General features: G+C 35.1%; 1 protein-coding gene across 1 annotated transcript; it reads right to left on the bottom strand.

The window, feature by feature from the left end:
• Positions 1-9,654: 9,654 nt before the first annotated feature.
• Positions 9,655-10,482, bottom strand: LOC130039407 (E3 ubiquitin-protein ligase SIAH1B-like). The gene has a single exon (XM_056131309.1). The coding sequence runs from the start codon at positions 10,477-10,479 to the stop codon at positions 9,655-9,657; it is 825 nt and encodes a 274-aa protein (XP_055987284.1). The 5' UTR covers positions 10,480-10,482.
• Positions 10,483-10,765: the final 283 nt, after the last annotated feature.

Here is a 10,765-nt window from a genome sequence, read left to right as displayed (position 1 = left end):
TTCATGATGGGTACAAAACTTATACAAAACTCAGAACATTATGAAGTTTAAAGTTTATTACACAATTTAAGTAGATGTGTCATGGGCCATTACCATTGTCCAGCGCTCTCCTTTTACCTGTGTATGACATGCATCCTGTTCCTCGATGACTGACCCAGAGGGTAATGTCACACACTCTGTCCCTTGTCTGCTCCCCTCCAGTGTATGATGGTTTGGACTTGTCCCTATGCTGTTCTCTATATAGTGCCCATGGTTCTGCTCTGAAATCTACAGCTTGAATGGTGTCATGTGTGTTCACTTACTGAAGCTTTTTCTCTGTAATGTTGTTGAAACTCTCTAAGACTATGCCCCACTTGGACCTTATACCCTCTGCTTTCCTTCATCTCTGGCCATGGCCTCATGAACCTGGATGAGATCCCTGCTGTTCTGGAGTATGTCTGGATGGAGTTAAGGGGAAAAAGAGAGTTCCTGACTGGGAACTTAAGTTTATCCAGTTTTCTCCCAACCCCGACCACCCATTACCTATTTTGATTGAATACCTTTCTCGTGGGCACAACTTAAAATGACCAATGAAATTAAATAGTTTACCTGTTGTTCCTCCCTCCACCCCCACTGTAACAAAAATTCCAGCTAAAATTCTGTAACTACTATGCAAATTATTTCCATACTTTAAATTTGTTCATGTGGAACATTATTAATTCGAAAGTTATAGTTTATAAATTAAACATTGTGCTTTTGGTAAGTCAACAGCATCTATATGTCTATAAAACAAAAATCTTGAAAAATATTATTTCCCAATATTTTGATAAATCTGTTAATAAATTCATTTTCTTTTATTTAAAATTACCACAAAATGTTAGTTCAATGAAGAAATGAAACAGCAGTGTTATTCTTGTCTTGGAGCCATACCAAGCAGTACTTGTAAGTTACTCCTGCCTCTGTGCTCAAGGATCATCACTCTTTCAGGTGCTTCAGAGACCATATGTGATGCTTGGAGGATTCAAACCAGAGTCAGCTGCATTCAAGGCAAACATCTTAACCCTGTGCTATCTCTCCAATGCTAGTATTATTCTTGGTGATTAGTTTTGAGGAACTGGAGAAGATGTTCTTTGACAGTTTCAACTCAGTCTTTTATAGTATTTTATAGCAGTCAACAGTTCAATTCAAATATGCTTAGGAAACATAAACACTGACTCAAAATATTTTTCATATTTCACCTTCTGTAAAATTTCTACCCTAAATTTTTTTCTTTCCAAAAATCACTATTCCAGAATCCAAAGTAATTTTGATTTTTTAAAAAATTATGGGTTGTGAGATGGTACAGTAAATAAAGCTTGCAGCTGGCCAGGGTTTGAACCACAGCAATACATTTGGTTCCTGGAGCACTGCCAGGAGCAAGCCCTTAGCATCACAGGTTGTGGTCCCAAACCAATTAATAAATTAAATAAAAATAAAAACATCTTATAGCATATAGTACGTAGTATATTATTTTGCCTTATAATAGTCTACAAGATTTTATCAAAGTTTCTGTGAAGAGATATTTGGTTTTAGAAGTAAGCCTCTTTGGGACTTATATGGACTTGTGCTCATTTGATGTGGATTCCAAATGTTAGAATTTTCCCAAGCAAGATAGCTTAAATATTTGCTCGAGGTAAAGGTAAAGGCCCTCCTGTTGTTCATCGATTTGCTTGAGCGGGCCCAGTAACGTCTCCATTGGAGATTTTGTTGTTACTGTGTTTGGCATATCGAATGCATCACGGGTGGCTTGCCAGGCTCTGCCGTGCGGGCGAGATACTCTCGGTAGCTTGCCGGGCTCTCCGAGAGGGGCGGAGGAATCGAACTCGGGTCGGCCATGTTGGCTGCGTGCAAGGCAAACGCCCTACCGCTGTGCTATCGCTCCAGCCCAGCCTATAATACAAATATTTTAATCACCATTTAAAAAAATTCTTGTGTTTAGTAATGAAAATAATTACTTTTCTTTTGTTTTGCTTTTTGGGTCATACCCGGCAATGCACAGGGGTTATTCTTGGATCTACACTCAGGAAATTACTCCTGGTGGCGCTCAGGGGACCATACGGGATGCTGGGAATCGAACTCAGGTCGGTCGCGTGCAAGGCAAACTCCTTACCCGCTGTGCTATTGCTCCAACACCCAAAATAATTACTTTTATGAGTAAAAAAATAACCAGTTTAAAACACAGCACCTAGAAAGGTTGTTAAAGCTTTGTACTATGTGAGCCAGAGAGAGAGAACAGTGGGTAAGGCATTTGTCTTGCATGTGGACAGCCTGTGTTTGATCCCTGGAATATATATGGAGATATATATCTCAAGCCTGCCAGGAGTGATCCCTGTGTGCAGAACCAGGAGGAAGCCCTCAGCACCACCAGGTGTAACCTAAACACAAAAAGCAAATTAAAAAACCTTTACAACATGAGTATGCAATATTGCATTTAATAGTTTGGATGTAGCACTGCACTGTAGCACTGTCCTCCCGTTCATGGATTTGTTCGAGTGGGCACCAGTAACGTATCCATTATGAGACTTGTTACTGTTTTTGGCATACTGAATACTTCACGGGGAGCTTGCTAGGCTTTGCTGTGTGGACAGTATACTCTTGGTAGCTTCTCGACTCTCTGAGAGGGGCATTGGAATTGAACTCAGGTCATCCGCGTGTAAGGCAAACGACCTACCTGCTGTGCTATTGCACCAGCCCAAAAGTTTGGATGTATGATATTTTATTCAAATATGTTGATATACAATATTTGACTTGTGTAAATATATATTAATATATATGTAGATCATATTAACATTTATTATTTTAATATATTGAGTGTATAGTTTTCACTTTATTTTAAACATTTTACATTAAATGTTAAAGATATGTGTGTATAGGCAATTCTATAAGTTATAAAAATGCTGTGGTATTTTGAAAGGCTGACACATGAATTAGTTTATGAGTTTTTCTGCAATATTTCTGCCAAGGAAGCCAAATTCAAATTTTCTGGATACTTGTTTGGGAATATTTTGTTATAGATAAGTGTATAATATTTAAAATTGTTCCCTAAAACATAAGATTTTCACATTTCCTTTTTTGGGAAGGGAGAATGTCCTAACATCATAAATTAAAGAAAAATAAACTTGCATATCCATCCCCTTAGTAACTACTATAGATCTATAAAGATGGAGCAGCTGTTGAAAGCAGCAAAGATTTTATAATCATTTCAAAAGAATGAATAAAATCTTCTGGCAATTTGTAACAATATAAACTCTCATATATTGCTGATGGCAATGCCAATCGAATAAGTCATTCCATACTTTAAAGGATAGTATGGAACTGTTTTCTATAAACTAAACATATTCCTTCACATATAATTCTGCAATTGAATCTCTTGATACTACCTAAAATAGCTGAAGACTTCTGTCACTTCTGTCCGTCGATGTTAAGCCAGAATCATTCAGAATTTCCAAAACTTGAATGCAATCTATATGTTCTTCAACAAGTATACGTGTTAATTGCAGTATATCCAGAAAATATAACATTATTCAATATTAAGAAGTAATGAGCTGTCATGGGCCACATCAGAAGTGCTCAGGGGTCTCTTGGACCTGAAGAAACTCAGGGTGCCTCCAGTGATGCACCTGATAATTCTTGGAGAACCATGTGGTGCCGATGATTGAACCTGGGTTTGTTATTTACACAGCATGTTCCCAATTGCTGTACTTACTCCCAATACCTTTGCTCATTTACAAAGAGCAATATATGGAAGAGATAAAAGAGCTTAAACAACTGAAACTTTTGTTGTAAACTATTTTTTAAATTTTTAGTTTTCTTTAATCAAAGTCATAAACAAATATCAGATCACAAAATGTACATGAATTTTTTTTTTAATTTTTATTAGTGAGATACCAGGGGCTGGAGCGATAGCACAGCAGGTAGGGCGTTTGCCTTGCACGCAGCCAACATGGCCAACCCGAGTTCGATTCCTCCGCCCCTCTCGGAGAGCCCAGCAAGCTACCGAGAGTATCTCATCCGCAGGGCAGAGCCTGGCAAGCTACCTGTGATGTATTCGATATGCCAAACACAGTAACAACAAAATCTCCAATGGAGACGTTACTGGGCCTGCTCGAGTAAACCAATGAACAATGGGAGGACAGTGACAGTGACAGTGAGATACTATGAGGTACAGTTGTAGACTTACAAATTTTTGTGCTTGTGTTTCAATTTGGCCGAGATTAATACCAGGAATTTTACTCCATGGTATGGAGGCCAGCCACATATGCTAGGGAAAAAGGGAGCTCAGATAGAGAAGGGAGCACCAAATAAAGGGTGTTGGGAGGATCCTCCCAAGATTGTGCATGAAAATTTTTAAGAATTTAAATGGTAATTTAACTCACTCCTTGTCTTATCATTCCACTCCAGTGTTTGATACTATGAATTTAAACTTCTTTCACATATTAAACCAAAATCACTCTACTAACCTCTTCTCTTTTCTGCTCAGTGGTTTGATTCCATATTAACCATATTTATTTGAGGGAGTTGGGCTACAATAGTTCCTTGATCCTGAAGACTTGAACCAGGGTAGCAGCCAACTAGGCTGCATGCAAGATTAATGCCTTACTACATGCTTTAACTCTTGGCCTACTCATTCCACCTTATAAAGCTATTGTGTTGTTTCAAATTCATGCAGAGGTGACCCACCTTGACATGTGATTTAGGATGCATATGTCCCTCTGAAAATATCACACTAATCAATTCTGTTAATATCTGGAGCTAATGACAAAAATGTCACCCTATTCTTACTCAAACTTTAAATTTCTATAAATACAGCATTAAACCATATTTCATATTTTAATAATGTTTAAAATATTACATCATGCTTCAAATATTTCAAGAAGAAAATACTTTGATTTGTTAAAGGTATTTGTTTTTTAACTAATAAATCTATTTATTATCACGCTGGGGATAAAATCCAGGACCTTATACATACAAGTGCTCCTCCACCACTTAGCTAATTCCTGGCCCTCTTAAAGGCTTTTGGAGAATGAATTAATTTTAATACACTTAAAAAAGAAATTACATTTGTAGACCTATTGGAAGAATGTCAATTACATTTCTGATCTTTCCAAGCCTTAATAAAAAGGTCTGTATCATAAATTTAAGCATAAAAATATTATGTTGCAATGATAATTTATTAAATAAATGACAGTGTGAAGAAGGCCTATAACTTAAAACAAAATCATAAGGCTAAATATGGTAACTTATTGTTAATTATGATAAATTATATTATGAATAATTGATAAATTAATTTGATAAAATAGTTTTTTAACTTTTTAATTAAGGTACCAATAATTATCAAATTATTCACAGTTGAGTTTCAGGCACATAATGTTCCAGCACCAATTGCAATGCCAGTGTCAACTTTCCTCCACCGATGTCCCCAAGGTCCCTCCTAACCCCAGCCTGCCTTCTTGACAGGTACATTTTTTAAATTTGGGAGTATCTCACCCACAAGGCAAAGCCTGGCAAGCTCCCCGAGATGTATTTGATATGCCAAAAACAGTAACAACTAGTCTCACAATTTGTTATGAGATGTTACTGTTTCCCATTCGAGGAAAACAACTGAGGATAGTGCTACAGTGCTACAGTTATAATTTAGATCTCAATACTTTCAGTATTGCCGCTCTGTGGCTTAGGTAGAAAGAGATGTGACACTTCTACCCCATCAATATGTCCAAGGCTCCTGCTCCATCCTTGTTACTTACTATTCACCTCTTCTTACTTCTCTCCATTTACTTAGTTTCCTGAGATTCTCCTTCCTTGAACTGAAGGTGATATAGGCAACTGTAGTTTTATAACTACAGTAACTATGGTGAACACAACCCACTATTATTTTCTCATTAATAAAATTTAAATACTATGCAGATAAATTAAATTCAATCTTTTAAAGAAAATACAAGTCGTCAATGTGAATGAAAAAGCAATTTACATTAGAAACTATTAATTTGTCTTTCAAAAATTTTGAATATTGTTCCATTGTGTCTGCAATAATTTTGTAGTGAGTTAAAAGTTATTTTTTCTCATTTTTAAATTCGCTGTACTCTCAATCTTAGGATAGTTTATCAGTGGATAGTATTGTTGGACACAAATAGGTCTAGGAGGAAAATCTTAATCTAAACCTAGAATGGTCAGATACTATTGGTCTAACTGAATGGTCAGAAACTGAGTAACCTAAGAATAACTGAAAAGAAAAATAGAGAACCCCAGAACACTGTTTGTGAATGAGAATATTTTTCTTTTGTTTCAGGATATTGGCACACAGAAATAATTGTGATTAAGGAAAGTCCTGCCTATATCATCATGCATATTTTAACCTTGAGAAAAATCCAACATTATGAAATTTTTTTGTTAAAGTTTTCTTAAATTTAACTTTAAACACCATATGCACAGACATGTGTCCATATATGTGTACACACAGTTAGATCCTTTAGATTCTCAAACAGCTAATTATCAAACTTTAAATCCTGGCACTCAGCTAGCATCATTCAATAGAAATCTCTACTTATAAACAAACTAGAATTCCTAAAATTAAGACAATCTAAACGTTGGCAAGGATTTAGATCAATTTGACATATACACTGATGGTGAAAATTTAAAAAGATCCAAACTAAAAATAGGTTTGGCAGTTTGTTAAAAGGTTAAATGTGTACCTACACTATAATTAAGCAATTCCAGTCGAAGGTATTTACCCAAGAGAAATAAAAACATATGTTCACAAAAAGCATATTAATAATTTTAAAGATACTTTATTTTCAAGAGCTATATTACCTTTAAACTCAAACTGTTACTTCCTCAAAACTCTATTCTTGTCAGTTTAACATGAGGGATAATCAAACTTTTCATCTTTATTGTTTTATTTCCCATGAGATTATAATGATCTCCTTTTATTTTAATAGTATGTCTAATGAAATTAAAGGTTATTTCACAGTAGTCATATAAAGAAATAATGAATTTTTGTATGCCCAAACGACATTGATTTCTGTCTTGTTATATGATGACTATATCCCTTGGAAGTTGTGGTTCTATTGATGCCTAAGTTCATTATAGTAACATAGAAAAATGACAAAGTAGAAACCCAGGAGAAAACAAAATTGGGTATCCTAAATAAACTGATAAAATTTAAGATTAATTTGAGTTGATAAAATTTTATGCCCTTATTTATCAATAAAAATTATTTAGAATTACATTTTATAGGTCTTTTGGCAATATAATTTAGTAATCCAAATGGAAATATATATTTTTGTTTTAATTTTCATTTTGAATACTTTGATTAAACTGTCATGAATATTCATTCAAGCCCAAGTTCTATCTGACTCTCATTATGACACTTGGATTGGATAAGCTATTCCTGCTCTCCTGAAGAGACGTCATAATTATATATGCCTCACAATTTGCATTTATGGTCCAAAATACTAGCAAAATATCAAACAATGCCTTATTAGATTTGACAACACTTTGAGGTCTTAGGTATATGAGGAAACAACAATCATTTAAACTGTTTGGGTCTTTGACTATTTAGAGATGGGCAAAGAAATGAATCTAGGTGGTAATAAAAATTATTCAGAGGACTATTTCAACAGGGAAATGTTCCAATTCTAAAACAGGAATGTCTTAAAGAATGGTACATGAGCACCAGATTTGTATGTGGATATGGGTAGAGAAAAGAAGTGCTGAATTTTTCTAGGAGTTTGTCTTAAAACTTAACAAACTTTCAAATATACTACTAAGATGAAGGATGAGATTCATGTAGCAGAGAAAACACCCCAAATAGAACAAGCAAGTTACCATGTAGGAGGTTCACATGAATAATTAAAATGTCCAATAACATATGCTAACAACAGATAGGGAAGCTGTGTCATATGTACACAAAGGAATACTATGCACCTGGAAGAACTTAAATTTTCCAGTTTGCAGCAATTTGGACAGAATTGGAGGTCATTATGTTAATTAAAATAAAAGGAAGAACAATTACTTGAAAATCCCACTGATTTGTGATATACAGAAAAACAAAACAAGCTTATAAATAATATTGAATAAGAACAATCCCTTGATCTTGATTAAAGCACTGGGGGAGGGTGGGAATGGAAGAGGCAAACTAAATGTGATATAAGGAGAATGGTGGAAAATCTGGTGCATTTTGGAGGCAACGAAGGTACAGTTACAATTTTCATTCAAAACATGAGAGTTACTACTGCAGTAATCACGTTACCTAAAATACAACAAAACATTAAAATGCAATAATTTAAAACAAAGAAAAATAAAGTTACTTTCACCAATATATTTATTTTTGCCAGGTATGGTTTTAATGAGAATTACAAAAGATTAAAAACAGTTTTTGTTTTTGAAAACTTTCTTTTTGTGAAAAAGATTTGCTTAATTACAAATAATGTGTAAAATAATGCCTTCTTTTGGGAAAACAATAAATATGAGGAAAATTTCAAACATCTGATTTGTCTAAGTTATTTATGCCTGATTTTTTTCAATACTAATCTTTGGAATATTAGTATTCCCTTACCTTTCAAAGAATACATCTGATAATATATCTCAACCCAAGAATAAAGAGAACTACTTTATAGCTGATTTAATCATGTCTGGTAATTCTTCCTATGTTACCTTTCCTGTATAGAGCACCTATCTTCACAAAATAGTGGAATTTAAAATATTTCCAATGAACTGATTAATAGGAAGAAAGAAGATATGTATTAAAACCATATATACAAGCTTTGTTATAAACAATCATGCACATCAATAAATCACTGATTTTAAAATGTTATAAAAACATGAGCAAAAAAACTGAATTACAGAACAGAAAGTGTTCATGAAAAACAATAAAAATTAACAAAAACACAAAAAAATACACTCAGCAGCATAACTGTTAATTCACAAATGTGCAAACCAGTGGTCCAGTATGATAATTATTGCTTGAAATGATTATTTTGGGGGGCCAGAGAGAGAAAGAGAGCGAGCGAGAGAGGGAGAGAGAGAGAGAGAGAGAGAGAGAGAGAGAGGTGCCTGCCATAGAGGTAGAGGCAGATGGCGTGGGGTGGGGGGCATTGGTGGTAGGTACACTGGAGAAGGAATGGGTTTTTGAACATTGTATGGCTAAAACCCCATCATGAACAACTTTGTAACTGTAGATCTCACTCTGATTCAATAAAATAAAATTTTTTTAAAAAGAAAGAAAAACAGTGGTCCAAGACCTCTCAACATGATTTGTCAGATAAAGTGCACGCATAAACACACACAAACATGCAAAAAATAAAAATAAAAACTACAGTATTTCCAACAGAACACTCAATATACAAAAAAAACTTCAGAATTATTTGAATATTTTCATTCTTAATGCAAAAAATTAAAGGTAATGCAAAAGATGTCATCTTGTGTGGTGTGAATATATTTTCCAGCTGTTTGCCACAGACTTATTTTTAAATATATTAATAATAATACTTGAAATTATTTTCTATATTCATCCAATATCTTTTATTTATCTTTGTGTGTTTAGCTTCTACCCGCCAAAAAGTTTGGGTTGGCAGGGTGACTCAGTAAAACCCAATGCAGCAGTTTAAAATACTAATCAGAAAATGTGTGACTGACATTTTAACATGAGATAATAGTAACATTGATACTTAAATTGCCATTTTCTATAAAATGCTTTGCAAGGCTAGCATCAAAGATAAGGCAGTCCCCTTTCTTCCTGGCTGTTGGAATTTCGTCATTAACAGATATAGGGACCCCTTCCCAAACTAATCGCCGCTGATGAGAATTTAACTCAAGGCGATAAATAAAATTTTCAGCATCTTTTCTTGATCCTATTAGCTGCGCAATGGCAATAAACTCCTCATAACCATTGTGGTTTTCCTTTTTTTCCAAAACTAACATGAAGTTAAAGCCAAAACAAGACTGCATCATGACCCAGTTAATCGCACCGGGAATATTAATATCTGCAGCAAGGAAAACTATATCATCTCCCTCGAGGGTTATAATGGACTTATGCTGATCTGTCAGATGGGGTATTATAGCATCCATTAAGCCATGCCATTTACAGTTAGTGCCTGGGCATGGGCAAGAATAAGGCCTACACTTACACAAGTTCTCATGATCTAATTTTTCTGCGAGTGTCAGATATCGATCACACCCAGAAGGAGAAAATTTACAAGGAAAACGTACTGAATTAGCCACTTTCTCCTTAGCAAGACTGCGAATGGTTCTGAATGGGCTTCTGCAAGTTGAGCAACATTTGAGCTTTCGGCGGCAGCCGACACAAAAAAGATGGCCATCTTGGCATTGAATAATGGGGGGTAGCACATATTTGAAGCAAAGTTGGCACTCAAAAAGACGTGCCAACTCATTGGCCGCAGATATGTCAGTCAGAGCAGGTGCCCTCTGAGATGATCCAGTAGAGGTTGAAGTTAGATGGCTCATTTTCAACACCTTTTAGTCTCTCTGAAAAGGACAGTACCTATCTGGTTCACTGCTGGGAGCTACCGTACCAACTGGTGAATGCCTGCTGTGGTTCTCAAATCAACGAAGGTTTTAGATTATGTATCAGAAGCGGCTTCTGCCTCAGGAGTTCTCTGTTGCTTTTCTTGGTGAGGTTCTGATTAGTTTCTTCTCTCCTCTAGAAGAGTCAAAATGTGTTTATTTTTAAAGGTACCCAAAGAGAACGTTACACCTCTAAAAGTCTGATACTATGCAACCATGAAATTAA

The sequence above is a fragment of the Sorex fumeus genome, unplaced genomic scaffold, assembly GCF_029834395.1.
Source record: "Sorex fumeus unplaced genomic scaffold, SorFum_2.1 ptg000086l, whole genome shotgun sequence".
Taxonomy (NCBI): domain Eukaryota; kingdom Metazoa; phylum Chordata; class Mammalia; order Eulipotyphla; family Soricidae; genus Sorex; species Sorex fumeus.
The sequence above is the reverse complement of the archived record's forward strand: the minus strand, read 5'-3'. Positions and strand labels throughout refer to the sequence as shown.

Excerpts from the sequence above, each read along its gene's own strand:
- LOC130039407 (XM_056131309.1), bottom strand. The coding sequence starts at position 10,479 with ATGAGCCATCTAACTTCAACCTCTACTGGATCATCTCAGAGGGCACCT.